Consider the following 19,576-nt stretch of genomic DNA (forward strand, 5'->3'; position numbering starts at 1 on the left):
TATGATTCCATAATCTACTCTTAATGTCCCTATGTTGAGAAGACAGATACACATGTGTGTAATGTGCACACTTACATGCCTCAGTAATTACAGATATGCTTAGGCTCCCATTTATTTCTGTCTCTTTATCTTGGGAGAGATGCTTGCAGCCTCATCTGGCTGTGAGAGATCTTTGGGTTATCTTGTCTTTTCCCCTCCAGTGTTGCTTTTCCTGTCTCCCTTTGCCAGGCTTGGGCAAACCGAGGCAGAGCCTCGCTCAGTCAGCGTCGCTCAGTCATGCTGGTGGAGGTGCAGAGGGCTGGTAGCACTTAGATTTAGGGCAATCCAATGGAAAGGAATGAAGATTACATTCTGCTGTTGTTCTGGTAACTGCCATTAATCCTTGCTCCTTGTTTCCATGTGGATATACCTCACCTGGGAGAGCTTGCTTCCCTTCTCTTCAGAGAAAGCCCTCACATAACCCGTGCAAAATCAGAGGTGGAGGTGTAAGGACTGGAACAAAAGCAGTGTTGGAGGGAGAGGGACCATATGGAGGGGAACCACCTTTCTTTGTGTAACCCTCTGTGCATCTAATTGACCCTATTAATGATTCACATACTTTAGTTAGCAAGTTATTTTTATAGACAATCTGTGGATTACAGGCATTCAGATATGGTCATTCCACTCATAATTATGTCAGTTGAGGAACTCGTACTGTATCTATTGTACATTCACATCTATTTTATACACGCCTATATCCAGGTATATCTTACAGATGGGAATTTTGGCAGTGTGCTTAAAACTGTCATGCAGTAGAGGGACCAGTTTGCCCAGCTCTGGAGAGAGACCACATAATACATCACAGAAGCACAGCATGTCTGGGGTTGGAAGGACCCTCTGGAGATCGTTCGGTCCTCCACGCTGCTCAGTATCTAGGGCAGGGTGCTCGTGGCTGTGCCCAGCTGGGATTTAGACATCACAGGCCATCTCCAATTCTTGATTAAGAGATGAAGTCCATTTGTTTTGCTTGAAGGGGAAGTCCTTCTGCCTTGTTTCTGTCCTGATTGACACGAGGTAGGTGAATGAGAGAGGCTCTTTCCTATGGGATCTATAGTGTGAACGGAAAATAGCTGTCACAGTCATTTTTCCAGCTCCGTGCCAAAGCTGGGTTGTTCTTTCAGAGTATCATGGCCACAGGAAGTAACTAAGGCTGTGGTCCAAAGATGAGATAAACCTAGCTCCAGGGCTCTGAGCGGCAGATTAAACACAATACTGGTGCATGATACTGATTCAGTATAAACTCATTCTCCTGTTTCAGATTTGTTTAAAAAAATTTTGCAGTGGCTTAATTTCAGCCCAGCAGACTTTGTATTACATCATACTATGTCACTGGTCTGCACCACGTTGCCTTGATGGGCTCACAAGTTTTAGCCATCCTCTGGAACTCTTATCCAAAAAAGCGGGTTCGTTCGCCTGGTGTGCAAAACGCCAAAACACACACAGAGCAGAGGTATTTTATTTAATTAATTTTTGTGCAAAGATGGGTACTAGGTTGTAACCCACAAAGCTAGAACACTGCACCAAGAAACTACAAGGCATTTATACATTTAAATGTGCCAGTCACAGCTAATATTCACATGCCTCAGCTAATAATTGATTAATTTCTTTCTTGCTTTGATGTAAAGGTACAACTCACTTTTAATTTAATTAATACTATGTACGCTCAGAGAGTAAGGGACTTATTGGGGGACAGTTCATGGCCTATGGGCCTGAATTTTAGTATTATAATGAGGATAGTTCACCAAAAGGGCACTTTGTCCTAGCTCTTATCTACATCCCAATTAGTTGTTCTCCTTGACTATAGACTTTATCACCCTGTTCTCGCAGCTGCTGAGGCGGGATGTTTTCTTTGATCAGTCTCTCAGCGCTCCTCAAGGATATAGTAGTAAAACAAGGGCTTCTCTATGCCCCTGTTCCTGTCCCTGGCCGTCAAATTTTGTTTTACCAGGCTCACATAGTTCATTGTTATGGCTTAGTGGAAAATTCCAAAAATTCCATTTTCTTCAGAATATGAGAACTGCTTTTAAGTTGGCATGAAGGAAGTCTTAATCCCCATGTTACGCACTGTGGTCCATTCAATAGAAGTGTGATCAGATGCATGTTCCTGATCTGCATCAAACTTGTGCTGCTGGTGATCTGGCAGTTCACGGACTGTGACCACAAACACACTTGATATTCCTAGCTTTTTTGCAAAGCAAAAAATGAATACATAGTTTGGAGCTTTTTTTTGCTTTTTTTTTTTTAATTCCTAATTTGGGTTAACTGAGTTCAGTGCAGCTTGCTACATGCCAGGTTGTTGGGTTTTTATGTCCCATGATGGATTCTGAAGTTTCACTGACACTTCTCATAAAAGCAGGTTTCTGACCAAAACTTTCCCTCAAGTGTAATGTGGGTTGTCCATTGGCCTCTGCCCCAGAGGCAGCTGTATTTCAGTGGTGGCATATATAATCAAGGAAGCAACCCAGGAGTCTTTAGAGTGAAAGGTGATATCTCATCATTAAATATTGCCGTATAGTCTCCAGTGTTTTGTGGTGGATGGTTTTAAAAAGATGGAGTGTAAATAGGCTTCCAGGATTTCTGATATTTTGCAGAGATTAGTGATTTAACTGTATGTCACATGACAGAATGTGAGATCCAAAGGCAACATGATAGACACAGAGTTTGAGATGGTGTGGGCTCCACTTCACATTCACTGAGACACTCTCAGCCTCATGCCTCAGTTTCCCCTCACTCTAACCTGTTCAATGACAGTTTTTTTTCTTTTTCATCTTAGGGCATTTTGGCCTTTATGGATAAAATGAAAGCAGTCTCAGTAACTACAGTCATGGCTGGGATTAACATTCTATGGGATTTGGGCAGCGTTTCTTAATATTGCTCCAAGCTCTCTGCTAGTGCTCCAAGTGCTTGAGCAAATCAGCAGCAGCACAAACGCTGGGCAGCTGAAGCTGGCTTGCTTGCATCAGTCTAATCAGCGTTTGCTTATTACTAACGTGGTTGCCCCTGTGCATAGGCAAAAGCCATGCCAAGTGTTATAGCCACTTTCACTTCATAGAGAATCCCACATAGGTGGATTTCTCTCCCCTGCTGTGGGGTCTCGCTTCTGTTTCTATCCTCAGCAAATTTTCAGTTCAATCACTTTATAGCCCCGGCATTTGAATACTTGCAAGCATGAGTAGTTGCCTGAGGCAGGAGAAGGGAGCGTATTCAGAACCCTTAACGGGAGACATCTAGTATGACACAAAGGGAGGTCTTGTACTTCAGGCCTTTGCCTCCAGAAGTGTGTTTGAGGTGCCCAGAGGATCTGATAAGAAACATGTGAGCAGCCCTAGCCAGGCTGAGCACACAGGCATTTGATTATTTCTCAGTACTTATCAGAGGAAGCGTGAATCGCTCCCTAATTAAGAGCTAATGCCGACTTCTGTGAAATTTGTTGTCATCCACCTGTGAATTATCCTCCTCAAATTTAACTTGACGGCAGGAAGCCTGCTAGCAGTAACGCTTTCCTCTGGGAGCTTAATTTGGATGGTAAAATGCCTCTGTAGCTGCTTATTGAACGAGGCTTGAAGCTGGTGAGCCCAGGAGGCCTGGAAGTGCAGTTTGGGTGAGCACTTAAAAGTCTAGACAGCCCCCATCTCTTGGGTGTTTAAAACAGAGCTAGAAGTCTCCTGGAAAATCTGTCTCCTCCTAGATTTCCAGATCTGCACATTGACAGCTAAGGCAGAAGAGCTGCTGGAGGAAAAGTGTTTGCTTCTGCTCACAGGGAGCCTGCAGAGGGGACCTGGGGAGGTCTCCGAAAGACATTACACATTCAGAAGCCTGAAGTGAGGCTTCCTAATTAGTCAAGGCACAGGTAGCCTGCCCAAACAAGAAAGATGAGTATAATGTCCCTGCACCCAAGTCATTTAACTATTAACCCTGGAGGAGAGTAAAGAGATACCTAACACAATGACCCAGTTAATTCTGCGTGGAGTTTGAGCACAGGGTTATTTGTTGCTACCTGTGGGTCTGGTGATATCATCATCTGCAGGCTCTCAGCAGAACAAGAGGCCAATATTTTTAACTGGGATTTTAAGGTGGATTTAGAGTGAACTCACCTGACACTGGTATAATGCAATGACTTTATTCATCTGCAGCTTGTTTCTACTGACCTGGAGGCACACCGCCAAGCAGGGATGAGGATCTGGGCATCATGACCCAGAGCCTGGGTCCAAGACCCACAACCAGGCTTTGGAGCAGGATCCTGGCTTTATATTCACCTCCCATAAAATATCACCAAATGAGTCAAAACCTGAAAGACCCTTCCCAGCTCGGAGCCATGAGTTTTATTTCAGCTCCCTTTCAATATAGGGTCCCAAGGGGGTTTGTTCATTAAGCTGGTGGCTGTGGTCCCTCCCCTTCACCCTTGGTGGCTGCAGAGACATCCTGCTCCCCTGCCTGCTGAGCTAGATGCTGTCTGCCAGAGGCCTGCTCTTTTTTACCAGCAGCGAGAGAGGTTAAAAGCCTGTGGGCGGAGGCCAGCACAGAGTGCCCATTGTACATGCGTGCATACCAGAGCAGTAACTCCCTGGAATGCTGCACCGCCGAGCTTTTAGAGCTTTTACCACCTTGTGTTTGTGTTGCAGCCCAGGAGCGTGTGTACATTGCGTCCCTATCCAAGGAGATTAACAATGCGAAATGGCAGATAAATAGGACGGCCTTTTTTTTTCTTTTTTTTATTCGACCGGTTGGAAGAGGAAGGTAACCCTGATGACTCCCATCACCTCCATAGGCACAAAGGAGAGGCGAGCTGCAAGGTTGGTCAATTAGGTGGAGCAGCTCCTTCAACTGGGTGGCTTTAGTGTACTAATTGCGTTAGTAATTAGTGACTACCACATAGTAAACACTTGGGTTCAAAACTATGTAAGGGCATTAACTAACCCACCCTACAAAGGGTTTGAATGAGGTAAGCGTTATCCTTGTTTCACAGGTGGTGAAATGGAGAGGCTTGCTGACCACAGGGTGAGTCAAGGCAGGTGTGCAGGAGACCTTGGGTCTGTTAGTTTGTCAAGATCACCTTAAATTAGACAAGGATAGCAGCTTTGGGAAATGCATCTCCTCCCTACTGCCAGAAGATGTGCAACTTAAGCATAAGTTCTTTTATGGTGTGCTTCTATCTCATATGAGCTACAGAAACCACCTCTAAGGCATGAGAGTTCAGGCTTCATGAGAGTTCTTCCTTCATTTTCTTTTTTTTATTTTTTTTTTTTCTGCTTGGGCTGTCCGCTTGTGCCATTTATGGGAGCTTTATTTGAATTTGTGTATGCTGGGGTCTGGGTGGAGGTCACCCAATGATTTCATGGACCTCTAGGATGCTTTGGACCTTCTGTTAGTAGCCATATGTACCAGGGTCAGACAAGTGACCCATGGCCATACTGTGGTGGAAATGTAGATATATAACTAATAAAAGGTGCTTGTTACTACTTCTTTTTGAGTTTTAAACTTGTGCAAGTTTTTTTTTTTAAAAGCAGAAAGAAGCTGGATGTAAGATTTTTCTTGGTGAGGTGTATTTTGAGTAGCCTACACTGATAATGCTGGTATGATTTGGTGATAGGTAGCAAGAACATATTTGTTTCTCCTTTATGGTTTATTGCTACTAAGAATGACCTGGCAAATCCCTGGCTGTGCTCAGATCTTGCTTGCAGTTGGTCAAGGGTGGGGTTTGGCAGTGTAACAGAGCTAATCTAGCAGGGAGCTACTGCTGAAAGGGTAGGTCTGCACCCCCAGCACCTGCTCCTGGCAGTGCCTTCTTGTTTCCCTTTCTGTATGCCAAAAGCGATACTCCTCTGACCCACCAGGGAGCTGTTTCTGCTAAAGTAGCAGAAAAAAATCTTCGTTTCTCTCTGAGATACTCTTCTGATAATTTTGTAGACTAAATTGGCTTACCATGATGGGGGTGGGGTGGTGGCTATATGGACGGTCTTAGGGCAGGTATATGAAAGTATCTCAACACCTTTAAAAACACCCTACCTGTTTTGTTTTGTTGATTTTGGTTTTTCGGTGCTTGTGTTTTTGTTGTTTTTGTGTGTTGTTGCTTTTTTTTTTTTAACCAAGTGTTTGTTATTTAGCTTAGACTTTCTATATCACTGGGTGATATGTCTTTTGCCTCAGCTGAACATTCACTGCTTCTCCCATTACCTTTGGCTGAGACTTGGTAAAGTACTGAATATGAGTGCTTCCATCTCAAAGGGTTCAGTCTGCCATGTTTTAAAGAAAGCCCACATATGAAAGGATGAGAGCACAGTCTGTGCTTCAGTCAGCCCAAGCCTTTGTCACAGAGCAGCGGTACACAAGGATATGAGGAACTCTGGAAAACATTTACTTCAGCTTTCCTCCATTGCCCTCAGTACTTGGGTCCCTGATATGCCCTGTAAGAGACCCAGGCGGATCCTCCTGCACTCCAGCATCCCAGGGAGCATCTTGGGCTGGAGACAGTATGCATCTGGCCCAGTGTGTGATGAATAATTCATCCAAAGGAGAGTATTCCCCAGAACAGCTAGTGGCCAAGAGCATCTCTCTTTCACCTGGGAAGTGAGGAAATAGGGAGTCTGAAACTCTTCTGCCTGATTCATAGGGCAACACCATGTTTTCCTGTGCTCTGATCACTTAGTTATTGTTTAACCTGAGGCAAGATAGTGTCAGCCTCTATTTTTTTCCCCTCTCTAAAAACTCGTGACAGCAAGCACTTTGAAGTAGCAAGAAAGTTCATGGATGTGGAGAGCTGATTGCACTCTCATTTATTTCCCAAGTCTGGAGTTGAAGGTGTTTGAATTTGTATACCTTTTGGCTTTATTTAATAAGTCAATTTTCATCAATTTAACAACACATGTGGCTATTATTCCTTGCTTTGCGATACCAGATCTAGCCCTCAGAAATGCCAGCCAGCCTTGGTTCCCATTTTGCTTCAAGGAAGGCCTTTGAGATGCTGCAGGGGAAGCCCAAGTGTGCCCTGCTTCAGTCATCACCACACTCATGTTTGATAATGTTGTGTGTGCTAACTTCCTTTTTTTCTTCTCCTTTCTTTTGACAGTGGCAGATCTGGTCTCTTCTGAGCTCCTTGCAGCCTCTGCGCGATCAGGACGTTGAATTCAGCGGACAGTTACCATTCATTCCGGGGATCGTACTTGCCCTTGCTCTCCTCATCCCCTCCCGCATTCCCCTCCGATAAAACTCCAGGGCATTGCGGTATTGCTATGGAGCCCAGGGAGACTCTGGGCAGCTCCAGGCAAAGGGGGGGTGAGGCAGATTTTCTGCCAGCCACCGTCACCTCTGCAAAGCCTCCACCTGCCTCTGGCTGTGCAGGGGAGACGATGCTGCCTGCGGCGGGCTCGGCAAAAGGGATCCCGGTGAGCGGTGAGAGGCTGGAGCCTGAGGAAGAGGATGAGCTGGGTTCTGGGAGAGACGTGGATTCCACTTCCAATGCGGACAGCGAGAAATGGGTGGCAGGGGATGGCCTAGAGGAGCATGAGTTTTCCATCAAGGAGGCCAACTTCACGGAGGGGAGTTTAAAACTAAAGATCCAGACCACCAAGAGAGCTAAGAAGCCCCCAAAGAACTTGGAGAACTATATTTGCCCTCCCGAGATCAAAATCACCATCAAGCAGTCTGGGGAGCAGAAACTTTCCAGAGCCGGGAAAAATAATAAAGCAGCTAAAGAGGAGGACAGGTCACACTCCAAAAAGAAGGTAAGTCCTATTCTTTCCCGTATTTCACCTTTCTCCTGAAAGAAAATGGAGAGAGCAGGATTAAACCTTCTCAAACAGTTTGTATCCGAGGCATAACCTTTGCAAGGTTTGCAAAGCCCCGCTTGGCCTCGGAGGAGGTAGTACAGAGCGAGTATCATCCTGCACTGTCACCTACTCTGCAGGGATGATCTTGAGCTATCCTTCAGAGGAACCAATTTGGAAGGGATCAAAAGTTCAGCCAGGCCTCTTCTATTTTCGTGCGTAATTGAGATTTAAGATTAATCATTACATGAGTGATAAATGAAGGAGCCCACTTCTAAACTGCTTTGTGTGTGAGCACTAATGCTCGAGCCTTTTGGCAGTTAAAGCTTTTGACTACATTTTTAAAATACAGGTATGTGCACGGTGAACAATTGAATCCATTCCTGTATACTGGGTGAAGGGCTCCATTTCTCTTGATTACAGCATTGTGCTAGCAACACTATAGTTACGCTTCAGAAAATACTTCCATTATAAGACTCATTTTCTTCCAGATGCGTATCATTTTCTTGAAATATCCATCTATAGAGAAATTTTTGGTACTTCTAAGTCTGGGTAAAAATGGATTTTTTTTTTTTTCGTTTAGTCAAGGAGAAGAAGAGGGAGGGGAAAAGAAAGGAAATCTTTTCATTGTATGAGCTGTTTTCAGGAGCAAACATTTGTTTTGCTGTTAGCTTGATTTTTTTTCAGTAATAAGCCCTATGCTTAGTCTTCAAAACAAATTTAGTTCAAGTGTTTTAAGCAGCACTGGTGGGTGGAGGGACACCTGGTGACTCGTCATGATATTTTGGGTGTAGTGGTGTTTTCTGTCCTAGGCGTTAGACAAAGGAGCTTTGGTGGGAGTGAGTCTTTATGACAGTACAAATACCTCATCTCTGCCTGCTTAGCAACATGTGGGCATCATGACGAGTTCAGTTTTGATGAAAGACTCATGAGCTATATCCAAACTCTGGAGAAATTAATCTGGGGTGTAGATGTCCACTGCTTAGAGCTCGGGGGTGGCTTGGCTTTCCTGCTTATGCAGCTTGGATCCCTCGCTGTGCAGAATGTCCCCACTTCTTCTGTATCTTATACACGTGATAGATGCTCACAGGGCTACTTTAAGCCTGGAGGAGACTAATTACCAATGGCTTTCCCCAGAGACAGTCTTCACAGCAGGCTGACTTAAACCAAAAGTGTGATAAACCTAAATCACTTTTTGGAGCATCAACATTTCCCACTGACTCAAGGCAGAGCCCAGTGAGATTAACATTGCTCACTTTGAGAGCACCTCTATCAGAAGCTGAACTTGAAAAAAACTCAAAACAAAATAACAGTAACAACAACAGAAAAATCAAGGGGATTTTTTTTCTTAGAATCCTGATAAATGGCATACTCTCTGTGCATGAAAAAAATAGTTCTTTCTAGTACAGTAGAGGTTTGGCTGGGTAATACACTGAGAAGAGATTTTCCCACCTATCGAGAAGGATGAGCTGTCTTCTTGGCACTGAGCAGTGTCTTATTTCCACTCCTCTTTACTCCCTGAATATTTGTAGAGGTCTCAGGGGAACTAGCGGTTGTGTGAGACCATGCTCAGTGACAGCAAAGGTGTCACAAGCAATCCCTCCATGGCTCTGCAGAGAGGAAAAAACGTCCTGCAAACCACTGCCTACCACGCATGGACTGTGGGGAATATGAGTGCTTAAAAATAGGAGTTTTCTGATTTCTGTTTATCACCCAGTCAGACATGTATGGAAGGCATGTTCATTCCTCTTGTGGACATCCAAAAAGGCTAATTAAATAAAACTAACTATAAGGAGACTGTGTGCAGAAAACCCAACCATAACAACAAAATAAAGCACCTTGCAGTGTGGTTACGCTTAGGGAGAAACTTTAATTGCAGAAAGATCAAGAGTTTAAAAAAAGCAGATCATGACCCAAACATGGCTTCATCCAGCTTACACTTGCGCTGTGAGGTCTGAGCTGGCCGTTGCTCTGCTCACACCCTCCTGCGTCCCCATCCTGCGCCGGCTGGAAGTGCTTTGGGACAGCACTGGCCTAATCTGGCCATTAAAACAAAACAAACCAAACCCCAGCAGGTGGATGCTCCGAGCAGATGGGGAGAGGGCTGCCGCACCGGCGCATCCATTAGCATAACTCCCAACGGCTGCTGCGCGGCAGCTGCTGAGCTGGGGCCGTGGCAGGGAAGACCCAGCAGGGATCTGGAGGACCCCGGTGCTGAGATCTCAAGGGGTTTGATGCCTGGAGACCTGCAGCCTGCACCTCCAAGGTGGTAAATATCCTGCACCTCTGCAGCCGAAGGGATTTTGCACATGACTGCATCTCAGCTCATCGGTCGCAGGATCAGGCCTTAGCTGCAGACAGCTTGTATCAAGGGTGATGAAAGGCACTAAGGGAGAGAGAGGCTGGAAATTGGTAGGAGAAGGGTTCCGGTTGGCAGCATAGTTGCTTTCATGGCTGGCGCATATGTCTCATGGCCTCTATGGAGATTTTTTTGGGAAGAGAGGAGGAAACAGCATGTTGAAAATTGAATGGAGCTGAAACTGTCTGGTCCACCTCTGGCTTTACCTGGGAGAGAGGACCGTGCAGGTACCTCTGCATGGACCTTTCACATGTACTTGCAGAACCCTTGAGAGTTGAGACAGTGGTTAAAAAAAAAAAGTGATTTTCATATTTAAATGAATCTGGTGGTTTTGATATTTCAGAGTTAGGCTGTTTGATTGCCTGTTGCTTTAATCAGCATAAACTCCAGAAAGGCAGCAGGGAACAATGCATTTAAACCAGTGGGGCAGACCTTCAGCTGGCATCACTCCACTGTCCTCAGTGGATTTCTTCCAGGAGAGTTTGACCCAATGTGCCCATTACCACTGTGCACGGGAGCAGCGTCACTGAGTTTACCACCTAACTTATGGGTGCAGGGCATATATATGGGCCTCACAGACCGCTATATAAGGATGGAGAGCTGAGCATATCCTGAGCTGCAAGTGCCATGCTCGTGTGTCCAGTGGGTGGGAACAACTGTCCTCTACCTCATGGACCAGGACCTGATTTTATCTTTCTCCCTGAGGAGGAGCAAACTCTATCAAGGACTTGAAAAATTGCTTAAGTTTGTTGCATAATAAGTTCAGCCACATCTCCAGTAGTCCCCAGTGCTTTGAAATACCACTTCAGCATTCTTGCAGGAGTTTCAATACACACAGCACAGAGGGCAAGTAATGAGAACATGGAAGCAATTTAAGTAACAGCATGTGGGTACACAAAGGACTGGTAATGCCAGCAATGTAAAAAGGGGCTGTGAACCGGGGATATAGCATTTATTCAGTGGCTACTTAGGGAGGAAGAAGATATGCCTGTTCCTAAGCTTTCTACTGCTCTGCTAATTAGGCAATAGGGGCTAGTGCCTGATTTCTAAAGCTGTGGTCCAGGGAGTGGTAGTGATTAGAAGGGGCTCTGTGGAGAGCCACAACACTCATGTGCCGAGGCCTGTTTTTTTTTGCCTTTGATTCCAGCTCCTACACTATATTAAAAGACATAAACATACATTAAATACTTTCCTCATGTTACTTTTTCCATGTGAGCAATTGCCCCAGGGATGTTATGTGATCATGAATGGGAGGGGAGGGGATCCAGGAGAGGATCTTGCTGGGTACAGCTGCTAATGCCCCTGCATGGGGAGGGAGGCAGGGGGTGAGAGAACATCAGCATTGGGAACCTCTTCTTTGCTGGCTTGAATGCTTGGCTGCAGCCCAACAACTTTTGGTGTTTCTTTTAAGTCGTGACCATGCAAAGTTTCACATCACCTTCCCGTTCTTGAAAATAAGAGTGAAGGTAGTTTCCTAACCCCTTTCCTTGGGCTGGTTGGAAGGTGAGTCATAGCTTGGGCTGTCCGTGTGGCCTCTTGTGAGGCAACTAGAAAGTGCACAAGCATTCTGTAAGCATTTGCTCTTATTTCAACCCTTCGGCGCCTGGGGATGGAGTGGGCTGAACTCTTGCCACTTCTAAACTGCAAATGGCTCCATTTCATTTAGTCTGATCAGAGACAGAGGGAAGAAAAAAATCAGGAGCCCAAAGGATGCCCTGCTGGCATGTTGGCAAGCCCTGCACCCGCTGGTCTCCCACCTGCAGCAGGGTTGCTCGAGTCCAGTGCCCTCAGCATCATTAAAGATGCCTTTTCCTTCAGATAAGGAAACATGCTGTCAGTCTGGAAGGACACAGAAAGCATGGCACCAAATTGCAAAAAAGCAATCCATCAGCATTCCCTGCCTGTCATGTAGCATTTAACAAGCCCCAGATGAGCTGTATTTCCCTGTTTTTGTTTTATTCCACACACACACACCCACACCCACACACACACACACACACACACCCACACCCACCCCCGCATTTGCTCCTTTATTTTCTTGTGTCTGCAAACGCTTCGTTTTCCAACCCCTTCTTTTTATAAGCAGAGCCTGACAAAGTTTCTTTGGAGCTTCCATCATATGTATAATGTCCTGCTTCAGGGGACGTAGCTCTTTTTTTTCTGCAATTATTATTGCATCGGGGTTTTTTGAGAGTTTGGATGGATGAATGTATTTTATTGCTGAGAGATAAGTGTCAGCAAGTCAACTGGAAATAAAGCTTCCTTGTGTGCAGTCATAGGAAACTCTATATCTGGATTTTTCTTGCAACATTTTTTAAAACTTTGAGTTCCTGTAGGTATTTGCCATTTCTCCACAGGAAGCAGTTCTAGCGCTTTTTCCCTTGGAATTCAATTAATCGTCTTCCTTTCCTCTGCCCCACACACGCAGCTTTCTCCTGCAGTTTACCTTTCCTTGAGGACTTTTATTTGCATGCTTTCCCCTTTTCACCCATCCTTCTTCCAGAAGATCATGAATTCTTCCCCTGTCTCCTTTCCCCTTCTTTGCATCGCTGACTGCACATTGCACTTTCCCTCCAGGCTCTCGTGTGCATCCGTAGCTCTTGTTGGATTACTCCTGTGCTGGACTCCTCTCCCCAGTGATTTGTGTGCATGATCATCCAATTGCTCATAGCGAATGCTTATTCCTCTTTGCTAAGGGCATCCCCATGTGAGATGTCCTCTGAGTCAGCCCTTTTTGTTGCGATCCCAAATGTGGCTTGGGAGTTGACATAAGTGCTTGCCCTCTGTGCTGTGCGTGGCTCAGCAAGCAGGAAAAGGCACTTGCACATTTGTGGTGGTACCTGCTTGAAGTGGCAGGCTTTGATTTACAGCTTCTTTTCCTTTTTTTTTTCCAAAGGATCGAGCCTCCATAGCCCCTCCAGCCTGGGCCTGTTTCTGTGTTGGTTCGGTCCCCGCTTTTGCTTAGCAAAGCCCTGAGGCTACTCTAAATGATGCTAGTGGCAGCAGTTGGTGGAAGTTCATGCCAGCACTGTAGACCTCAGCCTCTGTCCAGGTTATGGAATAGTGGTAGAGCCCCAGAAATACCAGCACAGTGGGGAAGTCATCTTCTAGCTGTGTTTAAGGTGAACCTGGCTTTTGAGCTGCTGAGACCAATTTAGAGCTGCTCTAACAGGCAAGAGGCTCCTAATATTACAGTATTTCTACACAAACTTTTGGGTGCAAAGCTACATAAACTTGGTTCTTTGATATTCATTCCAGGTTTCTTTTGGGCTAGCTTTTCTTTCTACCACATTGTTGATGGCACAAATGCAACAGCTGCAGTTTGGTGCCCTCCCACCACAACTACTTTGGGCTCCCCCAAAAAAGAGATCAGGAATTAATTTCTTTGTAAAAACTGCAGAGCTTAAGAAACCAGTTTTGCTATGAGATGAGAACCGCTCAGGCCCAGGTTCATTTTGGTCCTTGAAGGCACCCAAGGTATCCAGACTGGGAGCTGAGTCCTCTTGGACCCCCATGCAGTCACCTGGAGGATGCTGGTCCCTCCTGAAGGTACTTCAGTCCACTCTATGACGAGCAGCAAGGGCTGGATCCCAGCTCTCACCCTTCCTTCTCCTGCTCCAAAGCTTGCTGACACAGCATCATGTCATGGATATCTTCTGACAGGAATAAGACAGAGTATTTTTTCCTGCTTGGTGCTCTGCCTAAGACAGGTGACGCCCATCCCTCAGTGTCTCTCTGGTCCCAAATAATTAAGACTTTTTTTTTTCCCATGTAGTAAAGTATTTCTTAAAGAAACATGTCTGGCAGTAAAGGGATGGGCTGGGGAAACCTGAGCAGGGTTTTTCTGCTTAACGTGGAGTGCTAAATGAGGAAGACTCACTGCATTTGGTTATCTGCCATATGACCAGGGTTTGTGGAGGCCATCCGTGTGAAGGACAGGTTTTGTTTTGTCACTCCCATGGCTCAGTTTCGATGGCCCTCTGTAACATTTCCTTGTTTGCTTGTGCTGTGCCTCTCTTTTTAAACCATGACAAAGTGTCCCTAGTGCTGGCGTTGGGGTTAAAACATGGCAGGGAAGCAACTAGGACCAGTGCAGAGAAGCCAGAGGTCCAGCTGGAGGTCCCGCAGTCCCCATCACTGAACCACGAGAAGGGACAGGTGCTGCTCCCGGCAGCATCGTAAGGGCTTGGCCAAGTCAGTGCATGCTGGTTATCTTCCGAAAGCACCATGGCCTCTAGGCTAACAGAAGTGTGCTGGAGACAGGATGCACTGGCACGTGCACTCAGAGCTCCAGATCTATGTACTGGTTTTCCCTTCATTTGCAGAGGTTTTGGGATGGGATGGGCAGGGGTGTCAGTCTTTCATGCACATGCACACGTTCCTCCAACATCAACTTTTGTATGCAGCGGTCCCTCTCCTCTCCTTCCAGGCACAACTGACCACAGATACCTTCTGATTTACCTCCAGCTTTTTCATCTTCAATCCCTGTTTCACACACATGCACACCCGGCTAGCCCTCTCAAGTCAGGTCTAATTCCTTACATGCTTTGTTCCCAGACAGGCTTCTCGCTGCCCACATTCCCCTGCACAGGGGGACTGCATGGTGGACTTGTCTTGAGTTCATTTGAATGAAAGGAGGAGCTTCACCTGGTGCCCTTAAAATTATTCCATTTAACACGTGACCCTCAAGGACAAGTCCAGTTAGCTGTGTTTTTGTAAGAGAATTATTTTCCATTTCTTGCCATGACGTCTAATGTGAGTTAGACCAGTGGCTGTTGACTGCTTTATCTCAGGACATGAAATGCTATTTCTACATCATGACTGAGAGGGGTTCTCAAGCCATGTTGCATGCACTGGTAGCAGTACACTGCTTCCAAGTAGGCTGGTCAGGGTGGCATCAAGCAAAACACCTTGTTATTATCAATCTTTTTTTTTTTTTTATTTATTTCACTGGAGTTTTGGGCTGGCAATGAAAGGGACAGTGGAAGGGCTAAGGTGTCTTGCCACAGAAATGTGGTTGCATGTTTGAGATGTGGCTTGGACTGTGGCCACTGTGGAAGATAACACTGCTGATGATTAGGACATGGTCATTCAAGATGGGCAGTCAATTGCAGCTGTGTTTGCAGAACCAAGCACGTCTCTACCAGGCAACATGAGACAGTGCCTCATGTTCCTATTGTACATGAATGTCAACTGTTGCCAGGTCCTGCACGAAGGCATCAGGAGGACCTGTCCCACTGCAAGAAGTTCATAAGCTCTGTAGAAATAAAAGGAGGAGAAATGAAACCATCTTGTTTCTTAGTACAGTATGTGAAATAGAATAATGAGATTAAGCGACTCACTCAAGGAACCTGTCGCAGGCCAGGGTAATGTTCACGCCTTTTTCATTGAGCTGTGGTTGCTTATCTATGTGTCATGGTTTTAGCTGGGATAGAGTTAATTTTCTTCACCGTAGCTGGCACAGTGCTGTGTTTTGGACTTAGTATGAGAATATCTGCATGTTATCAACATTATTTTAGTTGTTGCTGGGTAGTGCTTGTACTAGTCGGGGACTTTTCCAGCTTCCCGTGCCCTGCCAGGGGCACAAGAAGCCGGGAGGTGAGGGGGCACAGCCAATGCAGCTGATCCAAACCAGCCAAACGGATATTCTCTATCATATGATGTACCCAGTATATTAACTGGGAGGAGCTGGCTGAGGCGGGGCAGCGATCGTGGCTCAGGGACTGGTAGCGTCGGTCGGCGGGTGGTGAGTAGTTGCATTGCTTGTGGGTTTTTTCTTTTTTTTTTTTTGGCTTCATTTCTCTCTCTCGTTATTTTCCTTTTTATTGTATTATCATTATTATCATAATCATAATTATTATTGCCATTATTACCATTACTTTTTTATTTTAATTATTAAACTGTTCTTATCTTAACCCATGAGTTTTCTTGCTTTAGCTCTTCCAGTTCTATCCCCCATCCCTCAGGGGTGGTGGGAGTGAATGAGCGGCTGCGTGGTGCTTAGTTGCTGACTGGGGTTAAACCACAACACCATGACACAAAAGAGTGTCCCTGGTAGTGGCCTGATCTTCAAGTGCGGGGTGCACAGCCCTTCTGGAAGCTAGTCCTCTTTTACTTGTCATTGAAACTATTGAATTTGTTTCAAAACTATTAACTCTTTGCATCTGCACTGCTAGCTTAAAAATAAAATTTATCTCGAAGAGTTAGGGCTTGATGCAGAAATGAGAGGGGTGAGGCTCTGGGGCTAATGTGCAATCAGTCTATCTATATGCTCTTAATAGTCCCTTCTGGTCTGTAAACCCTAAAATGTGGTAAGAGTCAAATAAGGAATATTTACTGGAGGACTCATTATCTTCTCATCAGTTTCTCATGGCTCTCTGTCTCACCTGGGTGGCAAGGTTTGTAGAGAGATGGTATCTTTTATTGACATCGGTGTTACAACAACTCTACCTCTATAAACCTGGGTGGTTCATTGAGGAATTTCAGCATTTCACAGCATCATAGCTTCATGTGAGCAGCTTTCCCTCCACAAGGCTGAAAGATGAGAATCAGCCCAGAGGGGATTTGTGGGTAATTTTGCCTTGCCCAATGCTCTGGGGAGGAATGTGGTGGCACAAGCAAATGAGCCAGAGGCCATGGCCCCATCCTTCTTGCTGATCACTCTGTCTGACCACGAGAGGGCTGAGTAGTGGACACTCAGATGTGTCATGGCTGATCATGCTCTTGCTTTACCATGGGACAATGTCACTGGCTCCCCACCTGGTGCTTCTGTAAAAAGGTACTTCTGTAACATGCTTGGCAGGTATTTACAAGGAGGATATGTAGGGAATAGTTTCCTCATACCTTCAAGGTAGAGCCTACACTCTAATTTCTTAAATGGGCTTTCTTTTTTTTAGTAGTCTCCCCTGCATCCCAGTATATGTTACAATATTGTGCTGGCCTGGGCAGCTTCACCTAAATTGTACCTGTTATATTCCCAGATGGGTAATTTGATGAAAGCTCACCCTTAAGACTAAGAAAAATAGGCCCTAGGCAGATATTTTTTCACTGGGGAGCAGTAGCACTAACAGGGGCTTGGTCAGCCCTTGTTTCCACCTCCCACCAAAGTCTTTTCAGCTGTAGGGACAGTGCCTACATCAGTATCCTGCCTAATGTGTGTTAGCAGGGAGCTTGAAGGCACTTGTTTTGTTGTGTATTCCACTGGGAATTGATGGTACCGGACTGACAATGTGTTTTACTTCCTATACCCCATGTATGTGCAGGTTAGATGGGATAATTAATCCATCTTGCCTGTTTTCTGGTGTTGCATTCACCAGCACTCAGCTGAGTACTTTTCCCAAAGACAGCCTCTTGCTTTCCATGGGCTACGTTTATTCAATAATTTATGTAATCATTTGGATGAATTTCCCCCAGCCTTTTCTGTCTCTTGTCTTAATTCCATTGTATTACTTGTAATCATATTCCTGATCTGGAGGAGAGGTGGGAAGGAAACCCTGTTTCCTCCTGTGACTACAGCACAGCGATCACAGAAGAAACTGGGAAGAGTGTGATGACGAGGGATTGATTTGTCCTCAGGTCACTGACTCTCGGTGTGGGCAGGAGCTGCTATTAGTCAATGAGGGACAGCAACTGCCAATGTGCTTCATGGGAATTTGTGAAGGACGGGGCAGGTCTGCGGGAGGGCAGCACCTCCTTTGCTGATCCCTATGCTTTGGTTGGCAGATGTGGCATGTAACCAAGTCATGCTTCATCCTTAGAGACAACTTGGGTGCTAGGGATGTGGAGCCTTTGGGTCTGCTTGGGGTACCCTTGGAAAGCGTGGTCATTTGGCTGTCAATGTCATCTAGGCGGAAGCGGGGGTTTTTAAATACAAGGGAGGGTAGCTTGTGATGAGCATTCAGATCCTTAACCTGAAGCATTTGAGTGCAGTAGAGGTACTGACAGCAACCCTTGGCTTTCTGCATCTGCAGGAGTTCATATTACTGATGTGTACGTAAGACTTTGGTAAAGCAGGACAATTGTCAATTACAGTGTAAATAAGTTTTTTACTATTACATTGTGAGTCTGGCTGCTGAACTTCACTTCCATCTGCTAAGATGTTGGTGTGGGGGCTTGTTCTAATGTGCTGAAAAGGTGGGATAGAAATGTGGAGGAGCCCTGTCATTTTTCAATGTATCTGGCCTGACTCAAGGCAATAAAACTTAGCACAAGCCTGTGGGGTAAGGCAGCTGCATGCTGGAGATATAAGTTGACTCAGTCCATCTTGGCCACAAGGTTTAATAGGCCTCTGTGAAATCCCTGGGTCAGAGGCCAACCACCATGCCTATCTTTGTCACATCTCGGTGATGTGTATCCTGGCAGGTTTTTCTTTTTGTCCCCTCCCCAGCGTGGAAAGAACCATCTGCCGGGTTGGCTTTCAGAAGAATTTCGAAAAATACCAATTTCCCTTTGTTACAAGAAGGGGAGGGGGGGGTGTGGGGGTGTGGGGATTGCGACAGAAGGGGGAAGGAGAGCCTGACCTAAAACCAAGCCAGTATTTGCAGGGGTTTTAGAATAGCTCGTATTGTGTTTCCTACTCCCCAAGGAAGGGTTGTCCCCTTTCTTCTTTTCTCTTTGATTTGATTCCCTGCCACTCTGTGAGCAAGTCAGAAGCTGCAGCTGCTGCTGTCAGCTGGGAAGGGAGTCCCCTTGCTTAAAACCCATGTGTTAATCCCTGGTTAGAAAAAGTCAAAACGTTTTATGCTCTCCTTATAGTCCCGTTCGCTTCTGCTTGTCTGCAGCTTCAGTGCCTGCCCACAGACCTTGTCCCTTGTGTGAAAACACAGGTAGATTTTGACCCCAAACAGACTTGACAAAGAGCACAAGTAGGATAAAGGTTCATAAATGAATAAATCCAAAGACTGGACAAAGAGACCAAATCTAGTTTTTGAGAGCAGGGAAGGAGTTGAAAAGGATGTCAGGAGTGTTGTGAGATCTGGGGAAAAAATGATGAGGAGCTCTGCAAGTAAGGGGAGCTGGTTTTGTCATGACTGCTGGACACAGATGGGTAGAAATGTTTGCTCACAGGGGCTGCGCTTTGTTCCCAAGGAAAAGCCGGCAGCCCAGTGGGAGAGGAATTTAAACAGTGAGGTAAAAAGAAGGGAGGATTTGGGCCCTGCCAGATGGAGACAGCCACGCAGGCGGCACTGGAGAGGGTCTGATGGATAAATTGGAGGCCTGAAAGATTCAGAAAGTTTATTCTCAGGTATGATGCCACAACATTGAAGGGTGAATGTAAAGAGTAGCCTGAGGTTGAAAGGGGAGAGAAGGAAAGATTTTCGATTTTGACCATGGCTTTTTCTCAAAAACACCCTCCTATCTTCCCTAGTGTAACAAGAAAATGACTCACCATGGAGATACAGAGAAAGGATTTAGG

At 45.7% G+C, this 19,576-nt stretch overlaps 1 protein-coding gene across 6 annotated transcripts in view; it reads left to right on the forward strand.

Moving 5' to 3' along the window:
* SETBP1 (SET binding protein 1) overlaps positions 1–19,576 on the forward strand; it is a 267,217-nt gene that overhangs the window by 11,108 nt on the left and 236,533 nt on the right. For 5 of the 6 annotated variants that reach the window (XM_075079765.1, XM_075079764.1, XM_075079766.1 and 2 more), the window contains exon 2: positions 7,106–7,760. In XM_075079765.1, the coding sequence (XP_074935866.1) occupies positions 7,269–7,760 (492 nt within the window). In that variant the 5' untranslated portion in view covers positions 7,106–7,268. Of the gene's footprint in view, positions 1–4,778; positions 4,833–7,105; positions 7,761–19,576 lie in introns of those variants that run through there. The other variant, XM_075079763.1, reaches the window with a different exon arrangement.

This window comes from Phalacrocorax aristotelis, chromosome Z, assembly GCF_949628215.1.
Source record: "Phalacrocorax aristotelis chromosome Z, bGulAri2.1, whole genome shotgun sequence".
Classification (NCBI taxonomy): domain Eukaryota; kingdom Metazoa; phylum Chordata; class Aves; order Suliformes; family Phalacrocoracidae; genus Phalacrocorax; species Phalacrocorax aristotelis.